Genomic DNA, 24,019 nt, shown 5'->3' with positions numbered 1-24,019 from the left:
TTTTTACACGACAATGCATTTTCATTATAGTCATTTAAAATGAGGGTTGTTGACTATTAAAATGGTTTAATCATATCTTACTTATGAAGTTTACGATAAAACAAGTCAAGCATTGCAGTAACTGTAGTATTATTTACGTGTTACTGTGAGCTTGAAAGCTTACATTAGCCTCTTTCTGTAACCTAACACACGTGCATGTGCTGCACGCTTTCTTCCAGCTCCGGTGTCTGCACAAACAAACTAGAACACACGCACACAACACACATCCGCTGACACAAACCCCCCGACCGTCAGGGAGCAGATTCCACTTTATTTCCTGCGTTGGTAAGGAGCAGGGGAATCGATACATGCATCTCCAGCTGTGCTGCAGGGCTCGGCTGCCATGGAGACAGATGTAGCACAGACACAAACCGCCGTCCTAATTCAATCCTCCCAACTTAACTCTCCAGCGCACACACAGATGGAGCGCCAGTTCTCTTCCTGCTCTGGTTGGAAAATATGATTACGTAACGGCCGCGGAGCCGCACGGGGCGGCACGATTTCAGGAGACGCAGAGAGAGATGAGAGGATTCTAGTGATGGTGAGACACACCAGAGTTGGTAGTAACCAGTTACATTTACTCCGTTACGTCTACTTGAGTAAGTTTTGGGAAATGTTGTACTTTTAGGAGTAGTTTTGAATCACTATACTTTTTACTTTTACTTGAGTAGATTTGTGAAGGAGAAACTGTTCCTCTTCCTCCGCTACATTAGGCTACGTTGAGCTGTTACTTTTCTTTTATCCCTTTTATCCACGTACGCGTCAATCTCATGACATCACTGGGTGATTCTTTGGGAAAAATGTTAGTTTTTGCATGTTTTGTCACATTTACACAGACTCAAACACACACAGAGTTTCTATGAGTTCATGTTTGTTCTAGTTCTGCTGGTTAAAAATGAAAAGTACAAAGGCTGGAAATTTTGTGCTACTTGTGCTTAATTAATTTTTTTATTCTGTTATTTTATTTATTTTATTATTTATTAAAGTACTTGAATTTACTCTAAGATTATTTTAATTTAAGCTATTTTTTTAATTAATTTTAATTTATTTTATTGATTTAATTTGCCTGAAGATGATTATTTTGTACTTTTGTCTGGTTGAATGGTTGTGTTAAAAAAATAAATCAGACGTTACTCAACAGTTACTCAGTACTTGAGTAGTTTTTTCACCAAGTACTTTTTTACTTTTACTCAAGTCATTATTTGGATGACTACTTTTTACTTCTACTTGAGTCATATTATTCTGAAGTAACAGTACTTTTACTGGAGTACAATTTTTGGCTCCTCTACCAGCTGTGCAACACACACACACACACGCGCGCACACACACACACACACACACACACACACACACACACACACACACACACACACACACACACACACACACACACACACACACACACACACACACACACACACACACACACACACACACATATATGTTTACCTGTGCACAGTACTGGGACTTGGCCACAGCCACCAGTAGTTTCAGGATGGGTTGGGACTGGGACACCAGCGGGGAGACGGCGTGGATGACGGCCGTGAACTTGGGGTAGGGTTTAATACCTGGAACACAAGACAACATGCATTTAATTCAGATTACAGAAACAGATAACAGCAAGGCCTGTCCATTTAGACTCAATCTCAAAGAGAACACAATCTGTTTCTTCTTTTCTTTTAACATTTTCAGACCAAGATATCCGCTCAGATGAGAAATACAGCAGTTAAAAATATAGATGATTTAATTGTCAGGGTTGGACATGTTTCAAAACACTCTTGAAATATTCAACAGCGTTAATGTGTTTTGAAAATGCAGAATCTCTTGATCACTGAATATTTCATCTTGAAAACTCCTCAGCTGAGTCTGTAAGCCAATAAACAGACAACCGACTTTCAATTCAGTCTGACTTCATGTTGAAATAAAGTAATCGAGGCTGAAAATGAGAAGGAAATAAGATATTGAGCAAGACGGATCATAGACGACGTCCAACTTTTCCTAATTTAAATCTAATCTAAGTTGAAGCAGCAAAGCATGGCGGGAACAGATAGCATTAGACAACTCTACTTTCTGCCACTAAGCACATTCTTTGAAGAGAAATATATGCTGTCGTCAAACTTGGCAAACTCCTGTATCTTTGTTATGTGTAATGAAAAAGTATAGTCTAAAAACTTTTAAAAAAAAGAGTGTACGACAAAAACAATGTTGGATGGAGATAAACCCTTGAACAAAACAACTGTCACATAGAAATATCCATTTTGATTTTGCAGCAGATGTTTATTATCATTATTATGATTTCTTAAGCATAGGTGTGTGAGAAAAAGAGTCTGATCTAACATCTTATTAACCCCTAAAACCCTGATTCTGTCAGAGAGGACTGAAACCACCCACAGTGAAAGACGAAAGAACACGACAGAAAAAGAAAGAATAAGAGGAGTGACAGTGATGTGTGGTACAGTGTGTGAAGCAGAACTCCAGTTGTAAAATAAAATCAGGGGGATGGTGGATTGTATCATATGACAGATAATTTGTGCTGATTACAAATAATATAATATATTACAAATAATAGCAGTGACCAAAACAGCTGCAGAAATACTGCAGGAATGACATAGCAGCAGTTAAATGCAGCCTTCTGTAAGCTTTAAATATCCACTGGGCTTACATCAAATACATCAAAACACAACAATAAAAAACACTTTTCTGAACTTATCAATATGACTCTGTCCTTCACAGGATAAGTAAAATGGATCACTGCAAAAACTCACAATCTTAACAAGAATATTTGTCTTATTTCTAGTTAAAATGTCTCATTTTAGTAAAAAAAAATCTCATTACACTTAAAACAAGACTCATCACTGGAAAAAACAACAATTTTCAACTGTTTCAAGTAGATTTTCACTTGAAATAAGTAGAAAAATCTGCCAGTGGAACAAGATTTTTTTGCTTGTAATGAGAAGATAAATCTTGTCCCACTGGCAGATTTTTCTACTTATTTCAAGTGAAAATGTACTTAAAACAGGTGAAAATTGTCAAATAAGTTATTTTTCTGGTGTTATTTTTCTGGTGATGACTCTAAATGTTGAAATAGCAGTAAAACCACATTCATTGATGAAATGACATAAGGGATGGAAAGGAGGGATGGCAGTTTTACAGGGGGGATGATTTGGACCGTTTTTATTTCAGGGTGGATGCCATCCCCCCTCATCCCCCCTCATCCCCCCTCAACTGGAGTACTGGTGTGAAGTATAGTGACTGTGCGGCGTGTTGTTTGTATGTGGATAAATATGTAATGAATTGTGTTGGAATAAGTGGAATCAGTGACTTTTATCCTCCTGTGTCAACACATTACGCATCTCATTAGCCTGAAGTTAATACATCTAAAGCTGACTTATTCCTTTATATCTCTCATACAAAGATTTAGTGCAGCAACATAAGATGGACAGTTTAGTCTAGAAAATAGTTGAGCCCAAACTTGGACAATCCTAAACAGTTTTAAACTGTCGACTGCCTTTGTGAAAACCTTGTCCAAAGATATTTTTGACAAATCTTTGGACAGGAAAGCAGCAGTGTTTGAGGAGAATTCACAGGGTCTTAGATCTGCCATGGGGGGGTGTACAGTATACAAAACTGAAAAACTGATACATTTGGTTGTAAGGTGAAACTGGAGGCTGAGGTTTGAAGATACAGGGAAAGTAAAAGAAGCTTCATCTTACTGCCATCACATCAGTACTGCTCCTGCAGCACAGAGCAGGATTCAAGTCATTTACATTTCATTTGTTTAATGTAGACAGGCTTAACTTCAGATCTAGTGCTGTACAGTGACTATAACATAAAAATGGAATAAAATAAACTCCTTTGCCCGTCCCCTGTGGATACTGGAGCTGAAAAGTCCATGTGTCCTAGTTGTGGTCCCTGTGGAACTGATGCTGTCTGAGATTGAGGGCCGGGTCTTATCGGTGGCTACTTGCTTTACATCTTTACAGGCTACCAAGTCCAGCAGTGAAATGGACCTGAAGAAAAATGTGTTTTTGAGTTCTTGGATTTGTGTGAAAGTCTGGAAAGACGTTCCAGCACTATACAAGAAAACAGGAAATATTAAATTAGAGCAAAACATTAATATAAGCACCTTCTTAGATACAGTAATATCTTTTCATTCTCCCATCAGACTAATAATTTTGTGATTTTCTTTTTTAGAAAACAAGAATAGTTTTGTAAAATGTATGAAACTGTATGAATTGCTGTTTTACTCCCAGAAGTTAACAGTTTCCTGAAATCCTAAGAGAATGTCTGCAACACTGAAGTAATACAGAGTACCAGAGAGATATAATGCAACAAAAACTTCACATAATTACCCATTGTAGCAGGGCGAGTGCTACCGGGGCCGACCGAAGGATGGAGAGACACGGAGTTTCGTGCAGACCCGTTTATTTAACGCAAATCACCAACATGTGCACAAGCATCACAGCATGACAGCAGCTCCTCCGACCTCTTTGCTGCTGTCCGGCTCTGCCTTATAAAGGCAGGGTGGAGAGCGGCAGCCACTCAGGTGGATGGGACATCTGAGTGTCCCGTCAACCTCTCCACCCTGCCACACCCATGATGCAGCATCTTCTCTACCCATCTACAGCTTAAGATTAAGATTCCCAGAATATTCAAATTTTTTAAGATAGGATATTTGAGTTTTCTTAAGCTGTAAGCCATGATCAGCAATATTAAAATAATAAAAGGCTTGCGATATTTCAGTTGATTTGTAATTAATCCAGAATGTATGACTTTTTTGCATTACAGAAAATAAAGGACTTTATCACAATATTCTAATTTTCTGAGACAGTCCTGTATTTACCTGTACTATTATTTTTTTAAATATCCTTTTAGATACCTAAAATAATTAATAATAATTAAAAATGCATCTTGTTAAAACAATAAAAGTCTGTTCCACCTGTGAATGTGAATAAAATGCTAGAAGAGGAAACTTCCCTCAGAGATTCTGTGTGATTAGACTCATTTCCCCGACGATGACGATGCTCCTCGTCTCCTAAACCCGTTCATGTTTAGCTGCTTCTCTTTGACAAACAAAGACCCGTGCCAGCGTTGTGATGCACATCTGTCCCCGTCTCCTCTATTTTAACATCAGCTCCACACCCCGCCCCCCCCCACGTACGAGTGTGTGTGTGTGAGGTGTTGGGAGCCGTGGCAGCGCTGGATGATGATGGAGTGGAGGAGTGAAGGATGGAGCAGCCCCCGGGTTCAGATACGTGGCGGGGGGGGGAAACTCGGCGCCGCCGAACCGTAACGGGAGGAATTGGCCTCGCCGCGGTGAAATGCAGTAACAATGCTGACTCAAATAGCGATGATGGACGGGGCGGGGTGTCAGCGGGACTAATACAAACATCCGTCAGCGGCCCAGTCGCCCCTCTCCTCCTCTCCTCGCTGCTACACTCCGCTGGTGGAGGAAGGGCCGTAGATCAGGACATATTTCTAGCAACCAGACGAGGACTAAAAGCACCGCTGCAGCTGGACGGAAACCTCCGGAAACCTCTGGAAACTCGGACGTGGATGGAGACGAGCAGGGCGATGGAGAGGAACGGAGGACGAGGGATTTTTGTCATGTCACCGTCAGTACTGGAGTTGAGGGGGGATGAGGGGGGATGAGGGGGGATGAGGGGGGATGAGGGGGGGTGGCATCCCCCCTGAAACAGAAACGGTCCAAATCATCCCCCCTGTAAAACTGCCATCCCTCCTTTCAATCCATTATGTCATTTCATCAATGAATGTGGTTTTACTGCTATTTCAACATTTAGAGTCATCACCAGAAAAATAACACCAGAAAAATGTGACAATTTTCACCTGTTTCAAGTAAATTTTCACTTGAAATAAGTAGGAAAATCTGCCATTTTCCTTCTTATTACAAGCAAAAAAATCTACTTATTTTAAGTGAAAATCTACTTGAAACAGGAGAAAATTGTTGTTTTTTCTAGTAATGAGTCTTGTTTTAAGTGTAATAAGATTTTTTTACTAAAATGAGACATTTTAACTAGAAATAAGACAAATATTCTTGTTAAGATTGTGAGTTTTTGCAGTGATCCATGTTACTTATCCTGTGAAGGACAGAGTCATATTGATAAGTTCAGAAAAGTGTTTTTTATTGTTGTGTTTTGATGTATTTGATGTAAGCCCAGTGGATATTTAAAGCTTACAGAAGGCTGCATTTAACTGCTGCTATGTCATTCCTGCAGTATTTCTGCAGCTGTTTTGGTCACTGCTATTATTTGTAATATATTATATTATTTGTAATCAGCACTGGTCCCCGTGTTGGCGTCTGCGTGTGCGTCACTGACCCAGCGTGGCGTAGTAGAAGGGGAAGTCTCCCAGGAAGCCGGAGTACTGCGGCAGAGCGAACAGCCCCCCCGGGTGACTGTTCCACATCAGGCTGCTGCGGGAGCCGTGCTCCAGCACTCGGTCCTGGATGATCTGCAGGAAACACAAGAAAACGCTCAGTTTCGTTTGTGAACAGTGCCACTTTTATTGCTACATTAAATCCCCGACAGGGACTGACCAGGATGTTTGTTTAAAACTCACAAAATTAAGAAAAACCAATGTGTGACTTGAGGCTATACACTAATTAGGGCCCGAGCACTGAAAGTGCGAGGACCCTATTGTATCTGTGATGTTTATTATTATTATTAGGGCCCGAGCACTGAAAGTGCGAGGACCCTATTGTATCTGTGATGTTTATTAGGGCCCGAGCACTGAAAGTGCGAGGACCCTATTGTATCTGTGATGTTTATTATTATTATTATTATTATTATTATTATTCTCGCCGTAAATAAATTGCCTTTTTGGAGGCCTTAAAATGCTGGAAAACTCACCAAATTTTGCACACGCTTCCAGAGTTGCGTAAAATTACGTATTTTATGGGCGACAGGCATGGGTCCACAAGAATGGGCTCTATAGCGCCACCTATTTTATGTTTTTTGACGAGCCCCACAATATGGTTTGACTTACAGCAATGACCTTTATGTGAGTATTATATTAGACAAAGAGCTACAAAAAAGTCTTTTGGACCCATGGTCTAAGTTACACAGGAAGTCCGGCATTTTGAACAGAAAATGTCATTTTTCATGAATTCTGATCATTTCTAGGCCTCGTACTTTAACGAACTCCTCCTAGAGATTTTATCGAATTGGCTCACAACTTGATTTGTACAATCTAGACACATGGCCGACGCTAAATTGCGAAGCTTTTAAGTTTCTGCCAGAGGGCTTGACCGTAGTGATCCGGCGAAGTTTGAGGTCATTTTTAAGCTTCGCCATCAAACATCAATTGGCTGTAATTCAGCAATACATGATTTGATGTGGTCGAAAACGTATGTGCATGATTGTAGACTGAGCCTGAACCCATCTCTGGTGGAATATTCAGGATCGGTTGTAGCGCCACCTGTTGGCACCAGGAATTGTCATGTCTTCTAGTATGCATCTGTGCTCCAAACGAGATCAGTTTCTTGATCTCAAAGTTGGTCAGATAAAAGGTAAGACATTGACGATGAGTGACAGAGAAAACTGTAAGTTTGTGTCAAAGGGCGTCGCTGTCAGAGGTTGTCAAATATCGGGGTCTCGCCATGAACATAAAAGTTGTTGTAACTTAAACATAATTGGTCAGAATGAACCCAAATTCAATACATTTAATCGGGCTTGCATTCTGAACAAGTGGATATGACAATCTTGGATGAACTCCATAGCGCCACCTTTTGGTCAGGTATACATTTTTCATCAAATTATGTGCTTTAGTTGCTGTTTGGTTTATCCAATCTTAAGCAAATTGACACATTTGATTGGCAGTAGGTTCCTTGTTGACCGTGTCGCGTATCGTGGCCGTAATTTGAAAGTAATTGGCATTTTTATGTCACTCTGTATTTCTGGTAAAATATTAATTAAAAATCAGAGATTTTGTGTAAGGAAAATTAAATGGCAGTTTCAGATAGCTTACAACAGGACTAAAAAATCATACACTGGAACATATTATTTTCTGAGAACTCCGTCACTCTAAAAATTAAAAAAATGAACTAATAACATAAAAAGCTATGTCTTTGTCACAAAATGTCAAAATTGACATCCGACTTCATAGATATGTTGTTTACTATAATGAGAAAATATCTTGTGAATTTCATAAGCCTGAGTGGGACCGTTGATTTTCTATTAATATTTATGTTAAATTCACTGGATTCTTAACTCTGACTGACTGCCTGCAGCGGGTGACAGCCAGAGGAGAGTAGAGAAAGGAGGGGTGCAGCTCCCGCGGGGGACGGAGGGAGGGGTGGGGGGTGGGGGGAGGGGAGGGGGGGGGGGGGGGTTGTTATGCGCGCGCATCTCCCGCGGGGGGGCGGGGCATTGGAGCTGACGTTCAGCGCGGCCGCCATCTTGGATAAGGTACCGACGGCCATCTTGGAGAGGCTGGCAGAGATTTAGTTATGAAACAGGACGCTGTCACACATTAAAAATACGTACTTATATGCTGAAAGACTTTGTATTATGCTCTTTTACAAAGACATGGTATGGAATATTGATAAATGTATAAATTAATTAATTGTATAAAGAAACAAGTTTGATTGTTCATTTGAATTTATTTGAAGGGGAGAGGGGTGTGTTGTTGTATTTATTTATATATATTTATTTATTTATTTGAGAGTGAGAGTGAACTTTGTAATATTATAAGTCCTCTTGGCTTACTATTCCTATCCATTTTTCATTGACTGTTTTTTGTTTTTTTTTTATAGCAAAAGGTGCAAATAAAAATATACACCGTCGGAATTCGGAAACTGATGATTATTTCTTCATCCACTGCATCTTTCATCCACTGGTGTGTTCAGGGACAATTGGAATTTACTCAATTTGGCGAGAATTGACCATTGTGATTTCTCCTGTTTACTGGTGTGATGAGTGATATCTAAATATTGTAATCTTTAAAAGGAGCTTGAGGCTCCTTTTAAGAAATGAGACTCTCTAGCGCCACCCTTCACCACGACGGCCGTCGGGGGTACTGCAGCCAACAGTGAAGCCGGCACGGGAGAACGGGGAGAACGCGCATACAGCGTCACGTGACGTCACATCCACAGGACAGCGCGGGAAATTCCGGGCACAATTGCAGCACATTTTGCAGCACACAGCCTGTTCAAGGCAAAGGACAGATACGCAAGAGGGCTCATTCTTTTTGGTTTGGAACGCTTCATCTGACATTATTACTAGAAAACTTAAAACGTATACACATTTTTTTCATAAATCCTGCCTCAATCCTGCCTCATGCTCCTTTAATTACCAACTTCATCTAATTAATGTTTTTCATCTAACCTCAGTAGTGTGAGATATTGTTTCAATGGGAAACTGCACACAAACTCAGCAGCGGTTGGTGTTGTTTTTCCTATGGGCAAGCCAGGCCTGGCGATAAATTAGATTTTTCATGGTTTGCATTAATGGGCGTGGCCTAACGGCTCAACAGCACCCACTAGAATACTTTTCTCTGCCATAACTTTGGAAAGGTTTGACATAAAGAGTCGTGGGTGGTATCATGGGACTCGGTATTGAGTCCTTGACCATAATTGGCGAAAATTAGCCCCCCCCTTCTTCTGATTGGTTGTCCCGATTTTCTGCTATAACTTTTGAATGGTTTGACATAGAGAGTCGTGGGTGGTGTCATCAGATTCTGTATGGAGTCCTTGACTTTCATTGGCCTGAATTAGCCCCGCCCCTTCTTCTGATTGGTTGTCCCTTTTTTCTGCTATAACTTTTGAATGGTTTGACATAGGAAGTCGTGGGTGGTATCATTTTTGGATATGCTTATGGGGGGCGGTGGCCGTGAGTGCGAGGGCCCGTTCATCGCTGCTTGCAGCTTTAATTATTATTATTATTATTATTATTATTCTCGCCGTAAATAAATTGCCTTTTTGGAGGCCTTAAAATGCTGGAAAACTCACCAAATTTTGCACACGCTTCCAGAGTCGCGTAAAATTACGTATTTTATGGGCGACAGGCATGGGTCCACAAGAATGGGCTCTATAGCGCCACCTATTTTATGTTTTTTGACGAGCCCCACAATATGGTTTGACTTACAGCAATGACCTTTATGTGTGTATTATATTAGACAAAGAGCTACAAAAAAGTCTTTTGGACCCATGCTCTAAGTTACACAGGAAGTCCGGCATTTTGAACAGAAAATGTCATTTTTCATGAATTCTGATCATTTCTAGGCCTCGTACTTTAACGAACTCCTCCTAGAGATTTTATCGAATTGGCTCACAACTTGGTTTGTACAATCTAGACACATGGCCGACGCTAAATTGCGAAGCTTTTAAGTTTCTGCCAGAGGGCGTGACCGTAGTGATCCGGCGAAGTTTGAGGTCATTTTTAAGCTTCGCCATCAAACATCAATTGGCTGTAATTCAGCAATACATTATTTGATGTGGTCGAAAACGTATGTGCATGATTGTAGGTTGAGCCTGAACCCATCTATGGTGGAATATTCAGGATCGGTTGTAGCGCCACCTGTTGGCACCAGGAATTGTCATGTCTTGTAGTATGCATCTGTGCTCCAAGCGAGATCAGTTTATTGATCTCAAAGTTGGTCAGATAATAGGTAAGACATTGACGATGACTGACAGAGAAAACTGTAAGTTCTTATCAAAGGGCGTCGCTGTCAGAGGTTGTCAAATTTCGGTGTCTCGCCATGAACATAAAAGTTGTTGTAACTTAAACATAATTGATCAGAATCAACCCAAAATCAATTCATGTAATCAGGCTTCCATTCTGAACAAGTGGATATGACAATCTTGGATGAACTCCATAGCGCCACCTTTTGGTCAGGTATACATTTTTCATCAAATTATGTGCTTTAGTTGCTGTTTGGTTTATCCAATCTTAACACAATCGACACATATGATTGGCAGTAGGTTCCTTGTTGACTGTGTCGCGTATCGTGGCCGTAATTTGAAAGGAATTGGCATTTTTATGTCACTCTGTATTTCTGGAAAAATATTAATTAAAAATCAAAGATTTTGTGTAAGGAAAATTAAATGGCAGTTTCAGATAGCTTACAACAGGAGTAAAAAATCATACACTGGAACATATTATTTTCGGAGAACTTCGTCACTCTAAAAATTAAAAACATTAACTAATAACGTAAAAAGCTATGGCTTTGCCATAAAATGTCAAAATTAACATCCGACTTCACAAATACATTGTTTACTGTAATGTGAAAATATTGTGTGAATGTCAATAAAGTCCTTCAAATACGTGATTTTAAATGAATATTTATGTCGAATGAATCATTGCCACCCTGTCTCAGACTGTCACACACGTGAACGCGCAAAATGCAGCTCTGAGTTGGGGAAGAGAAAGGGGAGGGGGCGCGCTCCTGCGCAGGAGGACGGGGGGGCGGGGCGCTTATGCGCGCGCACCTCCCTGTGCATCAGTGTTGAGACGCAGTTAGTTTTGCGGCAACTAATACTCTAACCAGGCCCGGACTGACCATAGGGAGAACCGGGAGTATTCCCGATGCGCCGGTCTAGGATGCCGCCTGCGTCTCTCTCTCTTTTTTTTTTTTTTTTTTTTTTTTTTTTACACAGGCGGCTGGTGCGCCGCAGCGCCGGCTATTTGACTTTTTTTCCAAGTTAGAGAGTCAGGCCAGGCCAATCAGAGGCCACTCAGGCCAGTAGCTTGTGAGTTGGGCAAGATAGTTGGTTTGTTTCAAATTAACACCCGCCCCAACAGTATCACCGAACAGACAGCGCGCCGTGGCCGCGTGTGCGTGTGCGTGTGCGCGAGTGGACCGGGAGACGAGTCCAGAGGCAAATCATGCACACCCAGCCGGGTAAAAAAGAAAAAGAGGAAAGGCGGCACCGAGAGGGAGAGAGAAAAAAAAGGCGCTGGAGGAAGACACGGCCAAATGTCAGCAAAGATGCGTCCGCACGTAAGTTGCAGTTCACTTTCAGGCTACACAGTGTAAATATGTAGCCTATAAGCCCTGGCCTTTAAATGAAAATAAGGATTGAGATTTTAAAATTATTGATTTATAAGACACTTTATTATAATCAGTACTGGAGTTGAGGGGGGATGAGGGGGGGATGGCATCCCCCCCTGAAATAAAAACGGTCCAAATCATCCCCCCAGTAAAACTGCCGACATGCAGCTCGCTTTTTTTATTTCTCTACCGACACAGAGACCACTTAAATAAAACCACACTGATTTTGAGTCAAACCCGTCTTTTTAAATTCAATTTTTATACAGAAAATAATTACAGTGCATGTATTACACCTTATTTCACAGCAGCTTTGCAATTGTATTATATTATTATCGGCTTTCAGCCGAGATCTAGTCGGGACCGCGCAGCGCCGCGGAGGAGGTGCATTCAGGGACCGGTCGGAATTCTAAATTTGACCGATTATCCTCCTGGTGCGTTCAGGGACAACTGGAATTTACTGTATTTGGCGAGAATTGCTTCATTTGCTTAAACATTATTTAAAGGTGACCTATTATGGCATTTAATGTATATTTTAAACAGGCATTGAATGTCTTAAAAACAAGCTTTTGAAGGTTTTTTCTACATAAATGAGAAATTCAGCCTCTGGGCCATGTCTTTATTTTTACCGTTTCTAACCTTCTCTATGAGGGATTCTGAGGGGAGGGGGGGCTATGTTAATGAGGCTCTGTGCTGATTGGCTGCCTGAATGACGTGTAGCAGGGGAGCTTTAAGCCTGAATCACAATTGTGGGTCAATGATGTATAAGGCCTTTGAGAGGCCTATTTTTAAAATACTTAAAATAAAGATGTATTTGGCCATTTTCCAAACATTTGGAATGTAGTGTGCATATATGTGAAAACTTAAAACAAAGGTATTTTAGTGTTTTTAAACCTACATTAATAGGGCAACGACCTTAAAAAAGTAATTGGGGGCGACCGTTATTTATCTCAAAATTAATAGATTTCCTTAACAAAATGTATATTTTAATAAGTATCAGTAATTAAATTAACTTTTCAAGAAAGATAGACTCATGTGTCCTTTCATTTTTGAAAACCATTTTGAAATACATTTTATCTATAATGGAAGTGTCACCCTCATAAAGCCATTTATGCATACTATACCAATGATTTATATTTGAACCAAAACTCATAGACATTAAATTTTGAATTTGCGGATTTCCTAAGTTCTATAGTAAACCATGGTTTGTTAAGGTTTTCAGAGCTTCCTTTATCGGTACACACCTGTATCATAGCACAACTTAAAGAAAAGTCTCCTGGCGCCATGGCCCAAACCCAACAGGAAGTCGGCCAGTTTGAATTAATCATGTAATTTTGGCGCAATTTATGCCATTCCTTCAGCCGCTTCTTCGCCAGAACCGTAACGTGCACCCAGGTGTGTTATACATCAAAATGTGCGTCTCCATCCTGCAATAACGTGCATAACTTTTCTCAGTCAAAAGCGTTACCGTGGCGATGATAGACGCCAAAAAGCGCGCCCCCAATTCATCTGATTGGTCCATACAGATAAAACTTCGTGCCTCAAGTCCCACAATACGCTTTGACGTACATGCACGAAAATCGGTACACACCTGTATCATGGCGCAACTTAACGGAAAGTCTCTTGGCGCCATGGCCGAAACCGAACAGGAAGTCAGCCATTTTGAACATTTTGAATTAATCGTGTAATTTTGGCGCAATTTATGCCATTTCTTCGGTCATTAATTCAGCCCGAACCCTAACGTGCACCCAGGTGTGTTATACATCAAAACGTGCTTCTCCATCCTCCGACACCACGCATTACTTTTCTCTTTCAAAAGCGTTACCGTGGCGACGCTAGACGCCATAAGGCGCGCCCCCCCTTCATCTGATTGGTTCAGACAGAAAAAACTTTGCGCCTCAAGCCCCATAATACGGTTTGACGTACATGAACGAAAATTGGTACACACCTGTATCATGTCGCAACTTAAAGAAAAGCCAGGCCTGTCGATAAATTAGATTTTTCATGGTTTGCATTAATGGGCGGGGCCTAACGGCTCAACAGCGCCCACTAGAATACTTTTCTCTGCCATAACTTTTGAAAGGTTTGACATAAAGAGTCGTGGGTGGTATCATGGGACTCGGTATTGAGTCCTTGACCATAATTGGCGAAAATTAGCCCCGCCCCTTCTTCTGATTGGTTGTCCCGATTTTCTGCTATAACTTTTGAATGGTTTGACATAGAGAGTCGTGGGTGGTGTCATCACATTCTGTATGGAGTCCTTGACCTTCATTGGCCTGAATTAGCCCCGCCCCTTCTTCTGATTGGTTGTCCCTTTTTTCTGCTATAACTTTTGAATGGTTTGACATAGGAAGACGTGGGTGGTGTAATTTTTGATATGCTTATGGGGGCGGTGGCCGTGAGTGCGAGGGCCCGTTCATCGCTGCTTGCAGCTTTAATTATTATTATTATTATTCTCGCCGTAAATAAATTGCCTTTTTGGAGGCCTTAAAATGCTCCAAAACTCACCAAATTTTGCACACGCTTCCAGAGTCGCGTAAAATTACGTATTTTATGGGCGACAGGCATGGGTCCACAAGAATGGGCTCTATAGCGCCACCTATTTTATGTTTTTTGACGAGCCCCACAATATGGTTTGACTTACAGCAATGACCTTTATGTGTGTATTATATTAGACAAAGAGCTACAAAAAAGTCTTTTGGACCCATGGTCTAAGTTACACAGGAAGTCCGGCATTTTGAACAGAAAATGTCATTTTTCATGAATTCTGATCATTTCTAGGCCTCGTACTTTAACGAACTCCTCCTAGAGATTTTATCGAATTGGCTCACAACTTGGTTTGTACAATCTAGACACATGGCCGACGCTAAATTGCGAAGCTTTTAAGTTTCTGCCAGAGGGCGTGACCGTAGTGATCCGGCGAAGTTTGAGGTCATTTTTAAGCCTCGCCATCAAACATCAATTGGCTGTAATTCAGCAATACATGATTTGATGTGGTTGAAAACGTATGTGTATGATTGTAGGCTGAGCCTGAAGACATCTATGGTGGAATATTCAGGATCGGTTGTAGCGCCACCTGTTGGCACCAGGAATTGTCATGTCTTCTAGTTTGCATCTGTGCTCCAAACAAGATCAGTTTCTTGATCTCAAAGTTGGTGAGATAATAGGTAAGGCATTGACGATGAGTGACAGAGAAAATTGTAAGTTTGTGTCAAAGGGCGTCGCTGTCAGAGGTTGTCAAATTTCGGGGTCTCGCCATGAACATAAAAGTTGTTGTAACTTAAACATAATTGGTCAGAATTAACCCAAAATCAATTCATGTAATCAGGCTTCCATTCTGAACAAATGGATATGACAATCTTGGATGAACTCCATAGCGCCACCTTTTGGTCAGGTATACATTTTTCATCAAATTATGTGCTATAATTGCTGTTTCGTTCATCCAATCTTAAAGCAATCGACACATTTGATTGGCAGTAGGTTCCTTGTTGACCGTGTCGCGTATCGTGGTCGTAATTTGAAAGGAATTGGCATTTTTATGTCACTCTGTATTTCTGGTAAAATATTAATTAAAAATCAGAGATTTTGTGTAAGGAAAATTAAATGGCAGTTTCAGATAGCTTACAACAGGACTAAAAAATCATACACTGGAACATATTATTTTTGAACAACTCCGTCACTCTAAAAATTAAAAAAATGAACTAATAACATAAAAAGCTATGTCTTTGTCACAAAATGTCAAAATTGACATCCGACTTCATAGATATGTTGTTTACTATAATGAGAAAATATCATGTTAATACCATAAGTCAAAGATACATGAGTGATTTTTAAATAATATTTATGTGTGATCAGGCTGCCTGACATGTTGATCTCTCAGTCTCTCAGCTCCAGCAGCTCCAGCAGAGTGGAGAGGGGAGGGGCTGAGCTCCCGCCGGGCGAAGGTGTTTGGAATGCGTGCGCAGCTCCCCCGGGGGCGGGGGGGGGGGAGTGGGGGTGGGTGGAGGGGGTTGGGGTTGGGGGGGTGCCGCTCCCGCGGGGGGAGGGGCTGGTGTTCAGCGCGGCCGCCATCTTGGTCAAGGCGCCGCATTGACTGCCTGAGAACATCGGGCGTGGCCGCCATCTTGGATCGGTTTTTTTTTTTTTTTTTTTTTACTTTATTTAAATGAATTATCACAAAACAGTATACACGAACAGTATACAAATAAAAAACAGAACATGTGCCAGGGGTGATGTTTGTTATTCAAGAAGATTAAACATATAACACAAGTCTACGGTTTTAAAAGCCTTTTCATTTGTTGATTTTAGGATTAATTTCAAGTAAAGTTCCATTTCTTTCTGGAAAACAAAAAAACAAGGGGTTTTCTTTGAAAATTTACTCTTACGAATATGGAATTTGGCAAGAAATAAAAACAGATTTATCAAAAAGTAACATTTTCCTTCTTTTTTAGAGAAACAATGGAAACCAAAAACAACATTTTCCCAATATAAATTAAAATCTATACCAAAGGAGTCAATAATAAATTTGCTAATATCTGCCCATAGTTTTTTCGAATAAGAGCAAAGCCAAAATAAATGGACAACTGTTTCTGGATGTAAATTACAGAAGGAACAATTTGTATTAATGTCCTTTTTAAATTTCTGCATGTAATGGTTAGCAGGATCATATTTATGTATGATTTTGTAAGAGACCTCCTTAACCTTATTTGTGATTAAAAACTTGTTAGGAAGCATCCAAGTTTTTTTCCAATCAATATGATCAATATGTGAAACGATTCCAATAAACAGTAATATTAGGGGTAGCAACAATATCTTTTTGAAATAAGGCACGTACCCTTTTATTATTATTCTTTTGGGTCAGTGAAAAACATATTTTACCTATTGGGGAGTCAGTTGAGAATGGGACAGACACATTTCTAGACGAGGAAGTACAACTGTTTTTAAAAAGCATTAAGGTGCCTGATGGAATAGCATTGGCGACAACTGAAAATTCTTCAGGAGTTACTTGAAGACTATATCGTGATGAAAAGTCTCTGTAAGACAGCAAAACTCCTTCCTCATTTAGCAGCTGACTCACCAGCCAGATCCGGTTCTGAAACCAGGTTTAAAAAAAAAAGGGATTTATTTCTAACTAGGATATCTCTATTGTTCCAAATAATATAACGGTGGGGTGAAAAGTTATGCTTATAGATAAGAGTCCATGCAAGGAGGACCTGTTTATGAAATACAGATAACTTAACTGGAATTTTTTCTACATTATAATTACAAGACAGTATGAAATGAAGGCCTCCAAAATGAGAGAAAATATGGTGGGGAATAAAATTCCAGATTGAGGTGGGATTCTTCATAAAATTTTTCGCCCAATTAATTTTAAATGTATTGTTTAAAGTTTTAAAATCCAGGAAATTAAGCCCTCCAGATTCATAAATATTCATGACTATACTTTTTCTAATGTAATGTATACGATTTTTCCATAGGAAATTAAAAAGCATCTGGTTAACAGTTTTACTAATTTTATTATCTAAATGTAGTGAGATAGCAGCATAAGTTAGTCGAGAAATTCCTTGGATCGGTATCGCTTTGACTCCAGTGCGTTCACTTCTATTGTGGAAGGAGGTGTCTGCATAAGTAAAATAACTATAACTTGCTTAATTTTCAACCGATTTTCACGCAGTTTTCTTTGTTACAAACGGCAGACATGTAGCTACGATAGGATGCTTGATGTACGTTAAATATGCAGGCTTTCATGCTAAAATACGTTCTGCAGGTAGTCACACTACTGGTTATGCTATTCAGGTATACACACACACACACACACACACACACACACACACACACACACACACACACACACACACACACACACACACATATATATATATATATATATATATATATATATATATATATATATATATATATATACACAAACACACACACACAATATACACAAAACAAAATACAGTATAGCATATTAATGAATGTATTAATATATTTGAATAACAGACATAACAAACTTAAAAACAAAAAACATAATGGATGACAGCATACAATTGTCATAATGGAGCAAAAAGAAGAAACATTTGGAAGGAGTGTGTGTGTGTGAGGAATTGTATATTAGTGTTATAAATGAAATTATATAATAATGCAATCGCTATGATATATAATTTTACAATATAATACAGTCAAAAATATATGAAATGAAGCAACATACAATAAGATAATACAATATGCTATATTACAGGGTACGCTAATATGATATAACAACATGTAATATAATATGGTATAATAGATTAATATAATATCATACATTCTGGACCATGAGATACAGCTGTACTGTATGATCGTCGTTCATTTGAGTGATCTGATTTTAACTACTATCCTCTCATCTGTACCGCCATGATTGTCTCTGTATGTGTCTGTCTTTCTGTCTGTCTGTCTGTCTGTCTGTCTGTCTGTCTGTCTGTCTGTCTGTCTGTCTGTCTGTCTGTCTTTCTTTCTTTCTTTCTTTCTTTCTTTCTTTCTTTCTTTCTTTCTTTCTTTCTTTCTTTCTTTCTTTCTTTCTTTCTTTCTTTCTATTCTTCTGACGAAAGGAGGTCCTTTTTGCCCCCCTAAACGGCCCAAAAAGTCATCAAATTTTGCACCAAGCCAGGCCTGGCGATAAATTTGATTTTTATGGTTTGCATTAATGGGCGTGGCCTAACGGCTCAACAGCGCCCCCTAGAATACTTTTCTCTGCCATAACTTTTGAAAGGTTTGACATAAAGAGTTGTGGGTGGTGTCATGGGACTCGGCATTGAGTCCTTGACCATAATTGGTGAAAATTAGCCCAGTCCCTTTTTCTGATTGGTTGTCCCTATTTCCTACTATAACTTTTGAATGGTTTGACATAGAGAGTTGTGGGTGGTGTCATGGGGCTCTGTAGTCCTTGAGCTTCTTTGGCCTTAATTAGCCCCGCCCCTTCTTCTGATTGGTCGTCCCTTTTTACTGCTATAACTTTTGAATGGTTTGACATAGGAAGTCTTAAGTGTCATTTCTGATATGCTTATGGGGGGTGGTGGCCGTGAGTGCGAGGGCCCGTTCATCGCTGCTTGCAGCTTTAATTATATTTGTATCCCCGAAGACCAGCCGTTAGTTTAACAAATATCACAATGTTACCATCATTTTCTATCAAAATATGTAAGCACCACTGCAAACAACTTGTAATTATATACAGCCAAAAAAAACTAAAAATAACACAGTAATATTAATAATGACAACAAGAAGCTCTCAGGAAAAAACTTGTAAGGTCTTTACCTCCAGACATTTTAATTTACTGTTGCTTTATATGGAAATTGTTTCAAATGCAAAAGTAATTAAAGGAAATTGCTTAAAATAAATAAGTGCATTCTTTCTACAGATAAAAGCATTTTTTAGTTAAAAGTTGGAGCTGGGGTTGAACAAACAACTCCCACGGCACAAGCCTCAACTTTTAAGTTTACATCATTACTGGAATTAACTTCTCAGAAAGTGACGGTAAACAAAAGAAAAAAACAAGACAAAAATACATTAACGGTATCATATCAAACAATAAGAAAATAAAAGAATATGCTGGTTCTGATACAAGGTTGTTCCTTCTGCAGCTATTTAAGGTTAGAGCTTTGTTATCTTATCTTATTATTTTTGAGGCATCAGTATCAATTCACACTATGAAAATAGTTTAACTTTGTTTTGTTTAGCCCATATCTCAGAAATAATGAGTATAATATTCTATTCTCTCAGATTATAGTGATTCAAATAAGGACTTAATCAATGATCCCTGTGATCACGCTGAGGAAAATTGTGTTTTCACACAAAAACTGCAAGAAGCAGATCGTCAAAAACACAAATTAACATCACCGGAGTTAACAACCAACCTGCAACAACACTTTCCACACCGGGATGAGACTTTTCTTACTCTCATCAACAAATCTGCAAACATCGGAAAAGCAGTGAGTGTGAAGTGTCGTCGCCCACGGCAACGCTGAAGGAAATCTGCGTTCTGGTGCAACATTTCCCCCCACAGACGAAGCAAAGTCATCAGTTGCATCAACACGCCGGCCCGTCAGCCCGTCAGCCCGTCAGCCCGGCCCCGGTCCCTCCAGCGCCCAAATAGAGTCGTCAGTCAAAGGGCCGGACGTGAGGATGGGCAGTATTTTGTGCTGCTGCAGCTCCTGCTGAACAGGCAGCCGGGGAGAGATATTGCTGCTGTGCCCTTGAGCCATGCTAAATTGCTTCAGTAAAACAGACACAGGTTTGCAGCCGTGTTTTATGGCTGCTATTGCAGAGGGAGGCGATGGCTGTTGGCGTGGTAACTCAAAGGAGGGATATATACTATTATATACTACTATATGAGAGAGGTGACGGCCGTGCAGCTGAATGCTGCTCAAACTGGGAAACGCAAATAAAAACTGGGGTCAGAGTTGGGTAGTAACGAGTTACATTTACTCCATTACATTTACTTGAGTAAGTTTTGGGAAATGTTGTACTTTTAGGAGTAGTTTTGAATCACTATACTTTTTACTTTTACTAGAGTAGATTTGTGAAGAAGAAACTGTTTCTCTTACTCCGCTACATTAGGCTACGTTGAGCTGTTACTTTTCTTTTATCCCTTTTATCCACGTACGCGTCAATCTCATGACATCACTGGGTGATTCTTTGGGAAAAATGTTAGTTTTTGCATGTTTTGTCACATTTACACAGACTCAAACACACACAGAGTTTCTATGAGTTCATGTTTGTTCTAGTTCTGCCTGGTTAAAAAAGAAAAGTACAAAGGCTGGAAATGTTGTGCTACTATTTATTGACCTACTATTTTTTTTATTCTGTTATTATTTTATTATTTATTAAAGTACTTGAATTTACTTTATTATTTTAATTTAAGCAATTTTTTTAATTCATTTTAATTTATTTTATTGATTTAATTTGCCTGAATATGATTATTTTGTACTTTTATCTGTTTGAATGGTTGTGTTAAAAAAATAAGTACTCCTTGAGTAGTTTTTTCACCAAGTACTTTTTTACTTTTACTCAAGTAATTATTTGGATAACTACTTTTTACTTCTAAGCTCTGACTGGGGTGGACTTACGGTCGTAATACTGATAACATTCATCATCAGAGGGCAGATACACACAAAACATGATGACTGTCTCTTACTTTTCAGAGTGTGTCCCTGAAGGTTGTTGTTAACCCGGAAATAAAAGTAAAAAAAAGACAACAGATTAACTTCTGTTGACGCAGTGAAATGGACCTTAAGAAAAATGTGTTTTTGAGTTCTTGGATTTGTGTGAAAGTATGGAAAGACTTTCCAGCATTATACAATAAAACAGGAAATATTAAATTAGAGCAAAAAATGTATATAAGCACATTCTTACATACAGTAATATCTTTTCATTCTCCCATCCGACTAATCATTTTGTGATTTTCTTTTTTAGAAAACAAGAATAGTTTTGTAAAATGTATGAAACTGTAATTGCTGTTTTACTCCCAAAAGTTAACAGTTTCCTAAAATCCTAAGAGAATGTTTGCAACACTGACATAATACAGAGTACCACAGAGATAAAATGCAACAAAAACATACCATAATTTTTTTAAATATCCTTTTAGATACCTAAAATAATTAATAATAATTAAAAATTCATCTTGTTAAAACAATAAAAATCTGTTCCACCTGTGAATGTGAATAAAAAGCTAGAAGAGGAAACTTCCCTCAGAGAAATTCTGTGTGCGGCAGATACACACAAAAAACATGTTTGACTGTCTCTTACTTTTCAGAGTGTGTCCCTGTAGGTTGTTGTTAACCCGGAAATAAAAATAAAAAAGACAACAGATCTTCCCTATAAAAGCAGATCCTTCCCCCTCCAACCCCCCAGCCCTTTCCACCTGATGAGGGTGATTGTGTTGGCCTGGCTGCTCCTCCCCCTCAGCCGGACATGATGGACGACTCAATCTCCCCTCCCAACAGCCACAATCAACCAATTAGAGCATGATAGATAAATCCTACTTCCCTGAGCGCTGCGGCCTGGGCTTTAATAGGCCGGTTTAATAGGTGTACCGGCAGCAGATCCCCCGGTATTGACCTTGTGATTGGTGGAAGCATCGCTGCTTCCTGATGGAGAAAAACTGCATGACAGGCTCATTTGTGCTGGTTTGCTAATGTCCTCTCCTGCAGGACCAGCACTAATATAATTAATGCTCTCACTCTAATTCTAACTATAACTTTCAACTGATTCTTACTCTTTAACCCCGTACTGTCTTTGGGTCAAAATGTCCTCATTCTCCTTCCTTCCTCCCTTCCTCTTTTCTTCCTTCTTTCCTCCCTTTCTTCCTTCTTTTTCCCTTCCTTCCTTCCTTCCTTCCTTCCTTCCTTCTTTTCACTCTCCCTCCCTCCCTCCCTCCCTCCCTCCCTCCCTCCCTCCCTCCCTCCCTCCCTCCCTCCCTTCCTTCCTTCCTTCCTTCCTTCCTTCCTTCCTTCCTTCCTTCCTTCCTTCCTTCCTTCCTTCCTTCTTCCTTCCTTCCTTCCTTCCTTCCTTCCTTCCTTCCTTCCTTCCTTCCTTCCTTCCTTCCTTCCTTCCTTCCTTCCTTCCTTCCTTCCTTGACCTGAAGACAGTACAAGGGTTAACCAGTTAACTAATATTGCTCTTCTAAGGACAAACCTTGTCGGATACAGAGTTTAAATCAATGCAAAACTGTCATTTTCACACCTCCTCCTCCAAACACCTCCCTCCTCCAAACACCTCCTCCTCCAAACACCTCCTCCTCCAAACATCTCCTCCTCCAAACATCTCCTCCTCCAAACACCTCCTCCTCCAAACACCTCCTCCTCCAAACATCTCCTCCTCCAAACATCTCCTCCTCCAAACATCTCCTCCTCCAAACACCTCCTCCTCCAAACATCTCCTCCTCCAAACATCTCCTCCTCCAAACACCTCCTCCTCCAAACATCTCCTCCAAACACCTCCTCCTCCAAACATCTCCTCCTCCAAACATCTCCTCCTCCAAACACCTCCTCCTCCAAACATCTCCTCCTCCAAACATCTCCTCCTCCAAACATCTCCTCCTCCAAACACCTCCTCCTCCAAACACCACCTCCTCCAAACACCTCCTCCTCCTCCAAACACCTCCTCCTCCAAACACCTCCTCCTCCAAACATCTCCTCCTCCTCCAAACACCTCCTCCTCCTCACATCTCCTCCTCCAAACACCTCCTCCTCCAAACATCTCCTCCTCCAAACACCTCCTCCTCCAAACACCTCCTCCTCCAAACACCTCCTCCTCCAAACACCTCCTCCTCCAAACATCTCCTCCTCCTCCAAACACCTCCTCCTCCAAACATCTCCTCCTCCAAACACCTCCTCCTCCAAACACCTCCTCCTCCAAACACCTCCTCCTCCAAACACCTCCTCCTCCAAACACCTCCTCCTCCAAACACCTCCTCCTCCAAACATCTCCTCCTCCAAACATCTCCTCGTCCAAACACCTCCTCCTCCAAACACCTCCTCCAAACATCTCCTCCTCCAAACACCTCCTCCTCCAAACACCTCCTCCTCCAAACATCTCCTCCTCCAAACACCTCCTCCTCCAAACATCTCCTCCTCCAAACATCTCCTCCTCCAAACACCTCCTCCTCCAAACATCTCCTCGTCCAAACACCTCCTCCTCCAAACATCTCCTCCTCCAAACATCTCCTCCTCCAAACACCTCCTCCTCCAAACATCTCCTCCTCCAAACACCTCCTCCTCCAAACATCTCCTCGTCCAAACACCTCCTCCTCCAAACATCTCCTCCTCCAAACATCTCCTCCTCCAAACACCTCCTCCTCCAAACACCTCCTCCTCCAAACACCTTCTCGTCCAAACATCTCCTCGTCCAAACATCTCCTCCTCCAAACATCTCCTCCTCATCCAAACACCTCCTCCTCCAAACATCTCCTCCTCCAAACATCTCCTCCTCCAAA

At 40.4% G+C, this 24,019-nt stretch overlaps 1 protein-coding gene across 1 annotated transcript in view; it reads right to left on the bottom strand.

Moving 5' to 3' along the window:
- ext1b (exostosin glycosyltransferase 1b) overlaps positions 1-24,019 on the bottom strand; it is a 197,799-nt gene that overhangs the window by 36,763 nt on the left and 137,017 nt on the right. The window contains exons 5-6 of the mRNA XM_061742107.1: positions 6,378-6,510; positions 1,489-1,607 (exon numbers count right to left, since the gene is read on the bottom strand). Of these exons, the coding sequence (XP_061598091.1) occupies positions 1,489-1,607; positions 6,378-6,510 (252 nt within the window). The remainder of the gene's footprint in view (positions 1-1,488; positions 1,608-6,377; positions 6,511-24,019) is intronic.

This window comes from Cololabis saira, chromosome 15, assembly GCF_033807715.1.
Source record: "Cololabis saira isolate AMF1-May2022 chromosome 15, fColSai1.1, whole genome shotgun sequence".
Classification (NCBI taxonomy): Eukaryota; Metazoa; Chordata; class Actinopteri; order Beloniformes; family Belonidae; genus Cololabis; species Cololabis saira.
Note: the sequence above shows the minus strand (reverse complement) of the source record. Positions and strands in the feature narration are given on the sequence as shown.